Source organism: Camelus ferus, chromosome 1 (genome assembly GCF_009834535.1).
Source record: "Camelus ferus isolate YT-003-E chromosome 1, BCGSAC_Cfer_1.0, whole genome shotgun sequence".
Taxonomy (NCBI): domain Eukaryota; kingdom Metazoa; phylum Chordata; class Mammalia; order Artiodactyla; family Camelidae; genus Camelus; species Camelus ferus.
This window is the reverse complement of record NC_045696.1, coordinates 93,263,341-93,279,780: the sequence shown is the minus strand read 5'-3', so window position 1 is coordinate 93,279,780 and position 16,440 is coordinate 93,263,341. Positions and strand designations below refer to the sequence as shown.

The window sequence follows — 16,440 nt, the reverse complement described above, 5'->3', positions numbered from 1 at the left end:
AAATTGGAATAGCTTAATGTAAGTAGAATCGAAGGATGTGAGATTTCTCTTGTCTACTCTGAAAGACCCCCACCCCTCAATCATACATCCATTTCATCCTTGGATGTGAGTAAACTTTATTTCATAAATTATGTCACTATCATATTGGAGTATTCAGGAAACAAATCTTGTTATGCCCATCCTTCCCTCAAAACTACTAAATTGTTTTATTTTTCAGTTTCCATCTAGCCCTCTGTTGTGTGACTCAGTGGAGCGGCTGGTCAGTGAGCCACTGACATGCGGGTTGGTAAAAGAATTTACCAGAGATTAAGTGTAAGAATGGAAAGGAGTTTCTTAGGGTACACTATCATAGACAACAGCGGGCAGCACAGACAAGAGATGCCTGTGTGAGCACCAAAGCGAAGGGCAAAGGAAAAGTGTAGTAGTTAGCTGCTGTAGGCAACAGCGGGCCACACAGGCAAGGGGTGCCTGTGTGAGCGCTGAGGGCCGATTGTTGGGGTGTTTTATAAGGTCGGGTCACAAGGTGCCTGATCAGCTTATGCACAAGTCTCTGATTGGTTGTAGGTGAGGTAAGAGGTTTAGGGTCTTTGAAGGGTGGTGGGGTTTACGACTCTGATAAGGTGGGCTGAAACAAGCCAGCCTGCGCATTACCTAGCGCTATTAATTTCTTACGCCCAGTAAAGAATGTACTTTGTCTGTTGAGGGACCACAGGCAGACATCTGAGAGCCCAGAAACGGGGGTTGATGGACTTTGAAAGACTTCAGTTGGCCCAACACCCTCTAGATTCTATTTTTAACACCATGTTCATGCCTTCTTTTTTTTTTTTTTTTTTTAGTTTATTTATTTTATACTTTTTTTGGGGGGGGGGAGGGGTTTACTTATTTATTTTTAGAGGAGGTACTGGGGATTGAACCCAGGACCTTGTATATACTGTGCATGTGCTCTACCACTTGTGCTATATCCTCCCCACCCATGCCTTCTTCTGAACATAATCCTGCAGACTTTCTGTGAGTAAAGCATACAATTACTTTTATATGAACAAAAAAGTGGCTTAAGAAATCTTCAGAATTAGATAACCTTAGAGAAATCCAACTTTCGGACTCTTACCTATAGGAGTTCAAGATTTCACTGAATTAATCTAATTATTTAATGATTGTTTTAACTTTTTCTTAATGTCTCTTCATTATATTCCATTTACTATTTCATTAGCAAGTATTACTTATTCTCCTTGCTATTCAGCTTTCTCTACTATGAAAAGGATGCAAAATTTGTCAGTGCAGAGGGACTCTTCTCAAGCAGTGAGTCACTCTGATGTTAAAAACAGTAACTGCAAGTTCAGGAAAACCCACCTGTATTTTAGTATGAATTCCCCAAGGGGTGTGTGTGTGTGTGTGTGTGTGTGTGCGCGTGTGTGCGTGTGTGTGTGTGTGTGTGCGCGTGTGTGTGTGTGTGCGCGTGTGTGTGTGTGCGCGTGTGTGTGTGTGTGCGTGCGTGTGCGCGCGCACATGTTTACAAATATATAAGGAGAAAAGGGAGCAATGTTAAAGCTATTTATATATTTGGCATTGATCAATTGAACCAAAAATCACAGAAGAAAAAAAAATTAGGAGAGGTTTAGTTCTTCTAAGCTCATTGCTGCTAAAGGCAGCTTTTATAAAGGAATTATCTTTGTGCAAAAAGTATTTTCTTGTTTTTTTATACCTATAGGAGGACTCGTGTGAAGATGGTGTGCTGCTTGGCTGCATAAAAATGACAAGGGTCCAGACACATTACAGCTAATTTTAGTAGGCAGAGCAGAGATACTTAAGCTTATTTTTCTCTGACTCTCTCACTCCCCATCCCAACCCCTCAGGTACACACATTACAAGATTCCCGAGAGTCAGGAGGTGGGAGTAGAGAGTTCCAGTACAGAATGTAGCTCTGGACATCACACTGGTGTGACCAAGAGAAAGAAAGGAAGGGAAGAAAGAGAAAGGAGGGTAAGCAAAGAGGAAGAGGGGGAAAGGAAAGAGAGAAGGCGAAAAAGAGCGAGGGAGTAGAAGGAAAGAAAGAACGAAAGAAAAAACAAAAAGGAGGGTGGGAGAGAAAATAAAGAAAATACTAGAAAGGAAGAAGGAAGCTTGGCTGAAGGGAGGAAAAGGAGCGAGGAAGAGAGCGAAAGAAGAGTGTGAGAAAGAGAATTGTTTTTGTCTCAGGTCCACTAGGGAGAGAAATATTACCTTCATCAGCACTACAGAATTTCGAAGAGGCGATGTATTGTTTTCCTGAAAGCCCCGAAGCTAAGCAATTCCAAGAATGTTTGGCAAAGCCCTTTTGGGAAGGGTGAGGTGGGGGACGAGCGCGGGGGGAGGGGGGACGACTTTCTCACACCCCCACCCCCCAGCTCCGGCCCCCTCACATGATGTGACAGGATTTGGGAGACCTAGCGGAAACCTTCAGGTCACCCAGGGAACTGCTCCTCTCGCTGGTCCTGCAGTGGCGAGGCGGGGTGGGGGTGGGGGGGTGAGAGCAGAGACGCGCGGGGCGCGGAGATGTGCAAGTGGCGAAGCTGGACCCAGCGCAGGCGGGAGCAGCCGCGCAACTCCCCGCGCGGGATCTACTGAAAGGCCACGGTGAGTCTCTCCGGGTGCTGGTCCGAGGGATGTCCCGGTTCCCCGTCGCCCCTGGGCCCGGGCCGAGGCGGGCCCAGAACCTCTCCAGAGTCCGGCCTCGGCTCGGCGCTGCGATCCGAGGCCGGGAGCCCGCGCTGCTCCGGCGCGCCTGGGCGGACGCACCGACCCACCAGCGCTCTGTGGGCTCCCCGCCACCCGCCGGCCCCGCACGCTCATTGGTCGGGATGTGTCTGCTCAGCAGCCTCCAACTTCTCCCGAATCCCACTGGTGAGTCCCGGGAGAGCAAGCCGGCAGCTGGGAGCTGGGGGAGCTGCGGGAGCTGGGTCCATAGGGCTCCAGATCTCGCCCGGGGCGGTGGGAGCCAATGGGACGGGAGGGAGAGCGCAGAGGCCGCCGCGGGGAGCGGCTGCCCGGGAGGCGCACGGAGCAGGGTCGGCGGCTCAGGTCCGGCGCGGTCAGAGCGCCTGGCACCCCGCGGCCGTGGGCGAGGGAGGCGTGCCCTGGGAAGCAGCCGCTCCTGGGACTTGAAGAGTGAGGGACGGGGGCAGAGAGAGGGACCCGGAGGAGGGCTCTGCAAGTGATGTCAGGTCGACTCTTCAGGTTCATTTCCATAGCTCCCTGCACCCTCTGCCTCGGAGAGTTATAGCTGGTTACTGAGATCGGCGCTACCAAATTGCAGCGGGGCTGATTTGGGGGCTGGGAATTTGCCATTCTGCTGTACAGACACTGATTTTTTTTTTTTAAGTAAGGTTTGTTTTCTTTTTTGGTTTCTGTCGGATTTTCTTCTCATTTGTAACTCACTTTTCTATTTTTATTTTCCCTAACCTGAGGATCTTTTCATTATCCCACCTCTTCACATTGCTTTGAACCTTAGTTTCCTCTTACATAATTTATGCTGATAGAGTGCTTAAATCACACAACGGTTGGCTGGTGGGAGTAGAGGGGAGTTCTTTTGCGGATGAAAGTTTCCTTAATCGGTCTCAATCTATTTGTATTATTTGGACGTAAAGGTAATTGCCACCGAACTGTCCTCTTTAGCCACTTGGTCAAGTCTGTTCCTCCCCCATATACAAAGCAAATGGTAATTTTATTAAACTGAAAAGTAGCACCTTGACTTGCAGCGTCAGCATTTGGAAGCTACTAATTGGCAAATCGGCTAAGAAGACTAGCTTGCTTTATTGCTATGTTCCAGCACTTAAAAAAAATTTGTCTGACAGTTTCTTGGACTCCATACTGTGTCTTGCTGTATAGCTACACAGCTTATGGAAGTAATGTGGTTGGGACTTTGTGTCCAGAACTCCGGATTTCCGGATCTGGGAAACACCTACAAGTTAACGTCCTGGGAAACAAGGAGATAATTTCTCTCGCGTACCTGCCTCCTCAAATTCTGCAGCTACCGTCTAAATGTGGAACCTGTTTCTCTCTCCCTTTTTCAAATTTAAGTATAGTTGATTTACAATCTTGTGTTAGTTTTAGGTGTGGAGCTTAGTGATTCAGTATTTTTGCAGCTTATATTCCATTATAGGTGGAACCTGTTTCTCTTGCTTCTTGTGCCTCAGTTTCCATAACACAAACTGTAATTGTGTAGTATAACCTCAGCGACTTGCAGAAATGTTAAGGTAGTAATGTGTTGTCAAGATGAACATTGCTTTGGTTTGTAGACTTAACCTTTAACAACCCAGTTATCCTCTGGGTTCTTTGTGTACATGTAACTGGTATAAAAATTGCTGCTTTATGTTGTTTGAAATTCAGTTTCTACTTAGGCAAAATAGTCAGTTATTCTATTGGTGATGTTGTCAAGCTGAAGTTCGCAGGGTTCTTGTTGGGTTAGGTGTCCTCATTCTCTAATCTCTTCTCTGGAAGTGTCTGTTTTGGTTTGAACTTTCCAACATATCTCCAATTGAGGTGGAATATTTTAAGGATGTAGCTATGTTTTGACATATTCTGCTTTATCTGGGACTACAAATGTCAACCTTATCACTTTTTGGTATTCTTTTGTCTAGTTGTCCCCTTTCTTCCCTTGTCTAAAATGGCTTTGGGTGTGGTTGCATTGGATATCCAAGTATCTGAGGGGTGGTGATGTGTTTCACCCTGAGGTTCGAAATTCTGACCCCATTTTCTTAAAAAACAATGACTCCACTGGAAATGAATGTCAAAGTTAATTAGGAGGTTAACCTTGACTCATTTCTGCTTTGGTCAGTGCTGCTGAAAAGTGCCACTTAGGAGCAAAAGACTGAAAATTTGCAGAGTGTTTACAAGAGGGGCAGATGGAGAGATAGCAGGTGATTCAAAGATGATATTCTTTTGATGCAGGTAAAAGGACTAAACAGCTCAGTCACTGCCTTCATTTCCCCGATAACAATTATTGTTGCCTTAGGTGTAGAACTATTAAGAGCTCAGATGCCTCAGTATCCCAATCTCAAGGGTAAGGAGGAGAAGCCAGGGAGAAGTCACCCAGGAGGGAGAACGACATGCTTGGCTACTAGTTTTCTTGCTCGGTGGGAGCCTGGTGGTGCCAAAGAGCACCTTTAATTTAACCTCATGGTTCCCCTGGTTCCTGGCCCCAGGTTTTACTAGAGAAACTGATTGCTGTGTCTAAGGAAGAACTAAAAAGAGAAATGGGTCATATTATATAAGGAGAACATTTCTCTGGATTGTCTTCTGTATTATTATTAGAGCAGCGGGAAAAATAGGAAAGGGAAATACTCAAGCAAATGTGATTAATATTGATGTTCTTGAAGTCAATCTCAAATTCTTCTGGGAGAAGTGGGAAAATTATTCTTTTTATTCTTTACCTCTTTGTATGGTTTCTGATTGTTAAGTTTGTTTCCATCTTTTCTTTCCCACCACTTGCAGTGTTAAAACTCAAAGGACTATGATCAATGTAATTCCGTATCATAACCCATGGGGATGTGAGACTAAGCCAACATGAGTTACATAACCATTAAATAAGACATTTTAACATTCAGGTACATTACATTCCACTTTTATTGAGCAGACATGGTTCTCATGGTCTAATAAAGTATTTTTATTTGATAGTCTGTCCTTGGTTATAGCCTCACGTAATCAAGGGGACAGCATGCTTAAGACTCTGTATCCAGAACTTTAAAGTCTAGTTGTGGTTCACTTATTAATAACTCACTAGGAAATTAAATTCCTAGGTATTGTTGGGTATCCCAGGCTATACTTCAAATGTAGAATCCGTTTCTACTTTATCCTGTGCCTCAGTTTCCACAAAACACATCCGCAGAAAATTATGTGTATTCAACAAAGATTTCTAAGTATAAGAGCATCTCTAAGCTATTCACTTCATCTAGGAACTAAATTATATGCTTAATTTGCATCAAGCTATAAGCAGCTAATCTGTTAGTTTACGATGTTCTTTTTTACAGTCAGGCAGAAAAATTGAAGTTGCCTGTTCTAAGCTTTGGTGAATAGTTGGTAAAGTATCACTAGGCCTCTGAAAGAAACATGATGAAATTTAATATTTAGGCTTATATCCCTTTTATTTCCCCTCCTAGACTTCTGCAATAAGGTCTAAAGTAGCTTCCATTGTAGGATGATACAATTTTATTTCAAAATGTGTTCTTTGAAATGTGTTCATTGTAAATGTGTTTTTAGTTGTGTAGGTTTGGGCAAGTTACCTGGCTTTTCTGTGCCCCACTTTCCTAAGGTATAGAATTGGAATATTCATATCCACCTTACAAAGATTCAGTGAATTAGTACATGTAAATCACTAAGAACTGGGAGTGACACATGGGAAGTACTCAGTAAATGCCAGCTTTTATTAGTAGAAGTATTAGCATTATTAATTTAAAAATAAGTTAAATAAAGTATCTTAACAGTTGTTATCTTGACCTGCCAGCTTGATTTTTTAATCATTTTTTTCTTCTTCAGTTACACAAAGAAACATTGTTTATGGTTAATATCTTTCATGCCAGGTTGTAAACCAAGACTTTTGGTCCAATGAGTGATTGATTTCAAAATGTTGTCTAACCAGTTAATAGACACCCATATCAGCAGTAGTTGTAATTTTGAACTGTAAAATTAAAAATTGTTTTTAAAACTGAAGAGGAACTACCACAAGTGTTTGTTCCTTTTTGTTTTTACTTGTATTCATATTTCAAATTATTGCTTAGTCAAAACCTCGAAGAATTAGTCGTTGATTTCCAGGCTTATAAAGGAAGCCAGTGGAGCAAGATATAAAGTTCACCTTTGATGTTGTCCAAAGTTCAGAAGGGTGAGTTTAAAACTTTCTTTAATGATGGTGCAGCAGTTATTTGCTTATGAACTGCTGAAGGAATCCGACGTGAGTGTTTAACCGAGTCTTCCTGTCTAATTTTGCTTGGACCTTCACGGATATATCAAAAAGACTCAAAAGGTTCTGACCAGCTTCTAATTTATTTGGCTATAGTCTTCTTTCTATCACTTTATTAATACATTATCATTAGTATTTTAAAAATTAAAAAAAATTTTTTTGCAGATTTTAGGTAATGGGCAGATCAGAAAGTCAGATGGATATAACTGATATCAACACTCCAAAGCCAAAGAAGAAACAGCGATGGACCCCCCTGGAGATCAGTCTCTCTGTCCTTGTCCTGCTCCTCACCATCATCGCTGTGACAATGATAGCTCTCTATGCAACCTACGATGGTGAGTCACTCCCACGCCTGTGCCCACAAACATGCCGAAGAGAATGGAATCTTCATCTTAGGCTTTTCCTTTCTACTAAAGAATGTGTTAAGGAGAGAGACACTTAAAGATGGTGATAGAAAGATTCATTTATAAGCTGTAACATCAGTATGTCAAAACAATTAACTCTGACTAAAGTACAGTGTCTTTTATGTTTGAGCTAAGTTATTAATTGCCAAGTATATTTAGTGCACTCATGCTTATTCTATGAGGATTCTAATGTATAATTTTATTTGATTAAAGTATTCACAGTTTTATGGCCAACTTCAATTAGTCAACTTTTGTTGTGTCATTGAAATTCTAAACAGTTGTATAAGAATTTAAGAAGTCTAATTTGAGCCTTAGAAGTTTTTTATAATAAGAATTAGAAAAGATTGGTTCCTTAATGGACAAAAAAAAAAAAATGATTACCAGACTAAAATAACTTATTATTTCAATTTAATTGACCTAAGGCTTAGCGGGTGGAGATGATATAATAAATAAATTTTTATTCATTATAAAATTTTTAAATTTAAGATTTGTTTATTTTATTTCTCTAGTTTTTTTTCTAACTACCATCAATGGTATATAATAACTCAGATTTTAGCTCTAGCTGTAAGGAATTTATGATTCAACTGGCAGTTTTTAAAATGACAAAAGATAGGGAGAAATTAGAAAACATGTATTGCAAATATTTATGCCTATATCCTCCTTTTTCTAGATGGTATTTGCAAGTCATCAGGCTGCATAAAATCAGGTAAGAAGATGGTTTTAAATTTAGTAGTTTTAAAATTAATGTATAACATTTAAAAATCAAATGCTAACGGATACATTTCTGTATTTGCTTTGTTTATATTCTAATTCATTATAGATCACTAATTTATAGTCAAAAAATCAAAATGTATTTAAGTAGTAGATTAACAAACTTATTTATTCTAAAAAAAAAATCACTCTTTTCAACCCTGGAGTGAATGGTAGGGTAGAGATAGAGAACTATATCTCTAGCTTTATGGTACTTGCCATGTAATTGGAGAAAGACTATCAGCACATTGAAATGGTGTTAAAAATTTCTCAATGCAAGTCATCAGAGGGGCAAGCACTAAGAAAGGAGTGTCATGGGAACATGTAAAGAGGTAGAGAAATTGAGATTTAGGAGGGGTCTTGAAACAGGCCTAGGATTTAGAAGCAGGGGTACAGATAAGGGAATTCCAAACTAAGAGAAAGAATGACAGGAATAAATCATGTTGAGAAGCAATGCAAACCTAGTCTTGATAGATGGGGACATGTTACGGAGCACTCTGAAAATTCATGGTTAGTCTTGATGTTGTAATCAGGGAGGAAAAGAGATATTCTTGAACAAATCTCTTAATAAGGCAAAAGTTGAAAGACAGTTTTGGGAATGGTCAGCTGGGTGGATTGAGTGAGAAGCCAGGGAGGGTGGGCAGGTAGGTGCTGGTTGTGTAGTACAGGTGTGAGTGGAGGAGGGCTGTCCATGGTGGGATGAGAGAACTTTGAGACAGTGTGCAGGGACAACTGTGCGGCTCTACAGAACTGACTTGCTAAATGAAGGACATGAATAATATGAAAATGGCACCAAGTTTGAAGCCTGGGGGGACACAGGAGACCGTGGCAGCACACAGTCTCAAGGAAATAGAGAAGTTCGGATGTGAGTTTGTTGTAGGAAAGGGTGTGATTACTGTGGATTTAGACCTGTTGGGTCTAAGTCAAGGGTAACATCCAACTGAGGATAGACAGCAGGAAAGTAAAGATGGGTGGATTTAGGATCTGTCAGCCCAGGGGTGATCGCTGAAGCCTTGGCAGTAGTTACGTTCCTAAAAGGAGAAGAGGTATAAGGGCTGAACTTAAGAGAAAATCAGAAACTTAAGAAGTAAAGGAAAAGAAAAATCAGAGAAGGTACAGGAAAGTGAATGGAGCTATAGAGGTGACATCAATTAGAGTGTGGTGAAAAAAAAAAAAAAGAACATTCTGACAAGAAGGGAAAAGGTGCTAGCAGAGCACAGCGCCCTGGATATGAACACAATATTTACGCCCTTTGACAAGGGATTCTAAACCTCCTTCCTAATGTCTGCATTTCTTCCAAGAAATAATCTATCACAAATGATTTTTAACCATTTTCTGTTGGATTTTCTTATCCAGGTTTTTGTTATTCACTGACCTTTCCAAAATAATGATAGCAAAATACTGTGGGATTCTCAGTTATAGTCTAATGTCCTGAGTATGTACGTACTCTCTGTTTTTCTGTATTCCTTTTTTGCCTTTCTTTTTTTTTTGTACTGGATCTCAGATGCCCTGGCCAGACACTCTGGGACATGATGTGGGTAGCTTGAGAGAGATTTGATTGGAGGTACCAGCCATTTGCTGCTCAGCATAATAACATACACTTTCTCACCCAACAGCCTTCCCGGAAACGGAGAAGTTTCTTTGTTCCTTAGGGAAATGGCCACACAGGTTCCTTGGCTGGGAAATGTCCAGGTCACTGTGCCAGAGTTGGTACGTGCCTGAGTTGTCAAAGTTACCATTTGCTCCCTCCTAAAATCTTATCCCTCCTTTCTCTGTCCCAGCTGCCCTGTTGTAAATGCTCATGCTATCCTGTTGTGAGAAACTCCCACTTATGTGTTAACCTCTAATTATCTCTAAGTTCCTTGTTCTCAGGCACTGCCTTTTGTTCTCCCTTTCACTCTTGTTTTCTTTCTTCTTGAATTTTTGTTTTTATTTTGTTTTTATTTTTGTTTTTGGCAGTGGAGGTAATTAGGTTTATTTATTTTAATGGAGGTACTGAGGATTGAACCCAGGACCTTGTGCACACTAAGCTTGCACTCTACCACTGAGCTATACCCACCCTGTCTTGCGTTTTATTTTTGAAGAAACTAGATCCTTTGACTAGGAACGCATATCTTTGTAATCCTACAAGTGATTGTACCCCAGAGAGAGGTACAATCCTTTAGTGGTACCCACCCAACGAACAATGTGACATTTGGAATCTGGAATCTGAGATGTGACTTAACGTCTATGGGGGTTATGGCTTTGGTTTTTTAATAATGTTTGGCAAATCTTAACTAATTAAAATGTATTTAAACTGTATATCCTTTAATTGTAGCTTAGAAATCATATCAAAGGTAAAAAAAAAACACCTCACAGAACTGTATCTTGGCAGAGGAATGTAAACAATAGAAATAGCTCAGTGGTGAACAAGGTTGCTGAATAGCCGTGTGTTCTTCATTCTGCTCTGTTGGTTCACAAGCTGCTAGAATACTTTCATATTTGTACTTGCTATGCCTTCCTGGATGGGGGGAAATGATGAAACTCAACCTTACAGATACAGTTTTCATGCCGTACAAACACACACACACACACACACACACACACACACACACACACACACACACACACACAGTCCTCTACTGGTTAGGTAATATTTTCTGCCACAGAAAACACAACTATTGCTTTTAGAACTTGCTACAGGTTAAGAAAACTCTACGGAAAATCTTGGACAGGAGAAGTAATAAAGAAAGGGAAAAGAGTGGAGTGGATGGAAAGGAAAAGAAAGATGTTGAAAAAAATGTAACGTCTCCTACCAGCAATTCTATAGATTACTTTAAAAGACTGAAAGAATTCAAACCAGAGCACAGAAATTCTTGAGAATTGGAAAAGTCAGTATTGATACTCAAGGTGCTTATTTTAAGTGAAAGTTGGTTTTACCTTAAATCTTTCTCCCCATGGAAGGGAATGTCAAGTATACTTCTCTCTTTGATCATTTGAAGTCAAGGGGTAGAAGTCAGGCCACACCAAGACAAAAATAAAATATCGCAGAAGGCTGTGGATCATCTTGAAATCTGTTTGGTGTTAGGTCCTTTAAATCTGAGCATCTATAAATTTAAGTACTTAGAATATACAGAAAATGATGTTCATAATACATGATTTAACTTAACTTACCTCTATAAGAAATGCATCACTCTGAAAGATTACACCAGACCTAAAATAAACACTACTTAACAAATAACAAGTTAAGGCAGTGTTCAAAACCCTACTGTTAAAGTATGAGTAATATCATTCATCTCTTATTTACCATATAAGATGGTTAAAAACATGGAGTTATAGACCCTGAATATGATTTATCTAACGTCTGTATGTAAATCTAAATCCTGAACCTGGCTTCCATCATATTGTAACCTTACTAAGATTTCAGGGAATCATATACTTTAAATCAGGGTTTCTCAGCTTCATCACTGCTGGCATTTGGGGCTGAATAATTCTTTGTTGCGGGGAGGGGGATGTCCTGTGCATCGTAGGATGCTTAGCAGCTTCCCTGACCTCTACCCATTAGGTGACTAGTAACACCCCCCCCCACACACACACACACAGAGTTGTGACAACCAAAAAATGTTTCTAGGCATTGCCACGTGTTTCCTTGGGGCAGCAGAATCATCTCCACTTGGATAGCACTGACTTAAATGCTCTCAGAAGATCATCCAAGGCACTTCCCTTTGTGGTAGGCAGGATAATGCCTTCCTAAAGATGTCTACTTCCTACCCCCGGGATCCTTTGACTGTGTTACCTTATAAGACAAACGGTACTTTGCAAATGTGATTATTAAGTTAAACATTTTGAAATGGGGAGATTATCCTGAATTATCTGGGTGGTCTTATGTGATCACAAGGGTTCTTATAAGGGGAAGGGAACAGAGGGTCAGAATCAGAGAGGAAGATGTAATAACAGAAGCAGAGAAAGCAGAGGTTGGAGTTATGCAGCCACGAGCCAAGGAATGTGTGCAGCCTCTGGAAGCTGGGAAGGGAAAGGAGTGGTCCTCCCCTTGAGCATCCAGAAGAAATGCAGCCCTGCCAAACCTCAGAGCCATAAGACAATAAATTTGTATTGTTTTAAGCCACTCAGTTTGTGGTAATTTGTTATAGCAGCCATAAGGAATTAGTAATACATCCTTCTACAGACCTTTTATTTTGGGGCTGTCTTTGAAGAGTTAAAACACACACACACATGCACATGCAGTGTTTCCTGCCAAGCTACTGTTTTATTACTAAATTGAGGTAACATACAATTATAAGGAAGAAATGTTAAATAGACTAATAGAGGAGCATAAGAATACAGGAGAATAATAATAGAATATAATAAAATAAAAATAGAAGATAATAGAACAGTAATAGCTGACACTGAATATTTGTGTCTGGCACTATTGTAAGTAGTTTACGTGTGTTAACACATTTGATCCTTATAATGACCTTTGAGATAGGTGCCATTATACCTTTCTTTTTACAGGTGAACAAACTTGGGCTAGGGTAGGAGTCAAGGCAGCCTGGCTCCAGGGTCTGTATTCAGGACCACTTCTCCATGTTGTTGCAAAGGAGACAAAAATCTATCAGACTTTTTATCCTCTATGCCAGTACACACGGTATTTAAGAGCAGATTGCCTCCCCTCCTGCCAGAACATGGAGCTAAAAGACATATAATGACTCTCAGAGAGCTGAAATAATTAAATCCAGACTAAGAAGGGGGAGAATAAATATCTCTTAGACCCAGAATCCAGCTACTTTGCTGAGAACAGTGAGCAGATTTATCAGTGATTTTAGTACATCAAACACAGCATGGAATTAAGGGGTCTAAAGAAGCAAACATTACCAGTGTAGTCCTAAACTTTCCAGGGTGCATAGAGAAACCAAGTTAAGATACATGAGCAATACAGTTCTCAAAAGAGAGCACAACTGCTTGTACATTTGTGCAGGATGTACACTGCACAATCCTGGCAGCTCTGAGAGACAGGTTTGTGGAGCATCAGGACCAGGATGAAACTTCTCAGAACTGTCCCGTTTCTTTGACTTTAATTCTCTACTCACCAAGCAAACTTTTGATGAGTATTTATTAATACAAGGAAAGGAGGCATTCTGTTTACTTTAAAGATACATTCAGCATGGTGAGATAATGTATTCATAGTCTGATTTACTATTACTTTTGTGTGGCTTGAGCTATAACCCTTGAAGTGAATGAACTTTCCAAATATCAGTCATTTCTGCAATGGCCAGATCCCGGTAATGCCCTAAGTGAAGTATTGTGGCACCAGCTGGCCTTTTCCTGGCAGCAGCAGGGAATCTCTGCACTGCTGTGGGCTGTGGTCCCTCCTTTCTTGCCTGTTAACACTCCAGAAGCCTCCATGAAGAACAGTGACATAAGTAGATAAATGCAGAAAGGACTGCACACTGACTCCTGAGGACCGCCAGCCATGTAACAGCCTTTCAGAGTGGGAGATGAGGCTATTTCATTACATAATTAAGTCTGAAAAAGTCCTTCAGGCAATAAGAAGGCAGCAGGTATCGTAGTGGGAAGGCTGATGGAGCACACCTTCATTAATTGAAATGCGGCATGTGGCAATTTGCTTTGAGTAGCTTCCCTGACACCGTTCTCCTGACAATTGTGTAGCAATACTTGCTTCAAAAAATTCTCCAGTCAAAATTAGCATTTGTCAATCACATTCTTTCCAAGAAAGGAAGTCATTTTGTGATACATAGACATGTATATAACATACTTTCTCTTACCTTCTGGGTAGATTTTCAGCAGTAGTGAACCATCTTTTTTTTAATGCATGGTTAAGGTATGGAAAACATAGATAAGTTGGATTAAGTGGTTAAAGGGAAAGAAAATTAGCAATTCCTGGTTTTACAGCTGCAGAAATGACCTAAGTGTAAAGGGGTGGATATAAACTCAAGCTTAGGGGGCAGTGAGGACCTCAGCTTTATATTCAACATTGTAGAGTGAGAGGTATCGGAAGGCCCGTCTCTCCCTGAAGGATCTTGCTTTGTCCTGCTCATCACCAAATCTGTGATTATGTGTAGTTTTCAATGCCTACCAAATCAGTAAATAACTAAAGCTTCTCAGTTTTGAGTGCACACCTATATTATATGATTATTTTAGCATTATATTGATGAAAATCTGTGGAACTAGTAAATCAACAAGGAAGTTAAAATTATTTCAGAACTAGACATTGGAAGCATTGTTTGCACATGCTGGAATTTTGCTTTTGGAGGAAGTCAGAAAAATGGGGTATGGTAGGGCCAGGTGGACCAGCCATCTCTCAAAGTCAGAACACTGGGTCTACCACAGCAGTTACCAGGGATAATCATGCTTCTGGGGAAATGTGTTGGTTTTTCATAAGAGTCTTATGAAATGCTTCCCTTTTCACCTTGCCTGCTAGTATTGCAAAGGTCAGATTTGTTTTTAATCTGTAATTGTAGGGTCTCTTTGTATACATTTGATTCATTAGCATTATTCCTGTCCTCCTTTTTCTTTCTCGTCTAATGTATATGATTTTAGTTTATTTTACGTATCCCTGTAAGGCTACTTTGAATCCTTTTATGAGAAATGTAGGTAAATAATTGGATGAGTAGAATATAGATAAATTCCAGCAATACATATGTGCAGGAGAAAGGCTGTTAAATAGTAAACTTTATTTCAAACAGATGCAAGTGTTATGAATGATGAAGGCACAATGTTTTGAAAGATTATTGCTTCTTTTTCCACTCAGCCAACTTATCATGGAAGAACTAAGATGTAAGCTTGGGCCACATCCTGTGTTGTTTGTGTGTGATCTTAATTAAGTCAGTTTAGCTTTCTGCGTCTCATTTTTCTTATCTACAAAATTGGAATTAAAAGTGTCTCACTGTACAGAGACACAGCAAATACTAAAGACAGTCCGTTTCATGTTACGCATCCCTCTAGGAGATGCACCACACACATCATGCACAGGTGTATCCCATTTAACGTGTTCTTACATGGACGTTATAAAGCTATTTATTGAGAACCAGAAAGCAGTCAATATATTTTTTAAGTGGAAAGTGTAGCCAAAAAAGAGAGGGTATGGGGTGGGGGGAGAGAAAAAGAATAGTGCATTTTAGATATTATCTGGAGAAGATGTGTCATCTCTTATTAACATTTTCCTTGACTACTATGCTGTCTCAGCACAGGGAGTGACAGTGCAGCCTGAAAATCAGTTAAAATGAGCACCTGGATCCATGTTTCCTGTAAAGCAAAACACATTTTTTTTTTTTTCCTTTTTGTAAAGTCAGTCAGGTACACCTTGATTTGAACCTGTAGCTATTCTGTGCTCACTCTTGCAGACCCGCACTGTTAGCCCTTCCCTCCCCACTGATTAAGCCCTGAAAGTACATAAGCCAGGGGCCTCTGCTGCTGGTAAGAGGAGCATAACTAGATTCTTGTTATTCAAAGTGTGGTCCTTGGACCAGCAGCATTGGCACAGCTGGAAGCTTGCAAAAATGCACATCCTCAGGCCCCACCTCCAACCTGTTGAATCTGCAGCTGCATTTTTAGTAAAGTCCCCAGGAAAGTAGTGTGTCCAGTAAAGTTGGAGAAGCCCTGAAGAATAGTGATTCTAACTGTGACTGCTTATTAGGATAATTTGGGAAACTTTTTAAATACACCCATGCCAGACTTTGTCTCTTCCCTGACACTCAAAGTCCCCATTCCCTCAGCCGAGTGGTGTCTGGTAAGTGTTGGGAGGAAAAGGAATTTAAGTAAACAAATTGATGTTAAGGTATGTAGGCATTCCCTGGACATTTGCATTTTAAAGGAAGGTATATGTTAACCAACTGATGCTTTAACAGGTGCAATTTCAGACTACTACTTAGTGAAAACTAAGAGCAGAGGGACATGGGGCCCGTTTTTCTGCTGATAATGGAACACTAAGCCTGGACTGGCCCCCTGAATTTCCCCAGTAGAATGCGGGCATGGATGTTTTCATAGAGACTTCAGAACAGCATCTTTCCTCATCCATTCATCTATTCATTCATTCATTCATTCATTCATTCACTCATTCATTTGTATTTTCCAAAAACATTAACTGAACACCTTCTAAACATTGAGCACTTTTCTAGACACTGTGGGTGTGAACTAAGATACTCCCTGCCCTCAGGAAAGTGATAGTCTGGCTGGCATGGCAGACGAATAAACCAAATTACCATATGGTTTGGGTAAGTGCTGTGCCAGAGAGCAGAGTATGCTACAGGCACTCTGAGAACAGAGCGCGTAAACCACGTCAGTCATTATAGATTGGTAGCTGGAGTGATTGTAACAGGGCCAGGAAAGCATGTGCAAGAGGAAACGCCGCCTGCTGAG

At 40.7% G+C, this 16,440-nt stretch overlaps 1 protein-coding gene across 5 annotated transcripts in view; it reads left to right on the top strand.

Annotated features, from left to right (window-relative positions):
• The first annotated feature begins 2,065 nt into the window (after window positions 1-2,065).
• MME (membrane metalloendopeptidase) overlaps window positions 2,066-16,440 on the top strand; it is a 93,255-nt gene continuing 78,880 nt past the window's right edge. The window contains exons 1-3 of one of the 5 annotated variants that reach the window (XM_032485887.1): window positions 2,066-2,613; window positions 7,097-7,266; window positions 8,006-8,041. In XM_032485887.1, the coding sequence (XP_032341778.1) occupies window positions 7,107-7,266; window positions 8,006-8,041 (196 nt within the window). In that variant the 5' untranslated portion in view covers window positions 2,066-2,613; window positions 7,097-7,106. Of the gene's footprint in view, window positions 2,614-2,741; window positions 2,881-3,016; window positions 3,363-6,859; window positions 6,995-7,096; window positions 7,267-8,005; window positions 8,042-16,440 lie in introns of those variants that run through there. The other 4 variants (XM_032485900.1, XM_032485894.1, XM_032485906.1 and 1 more) reach the window with 4 other exon arrangements.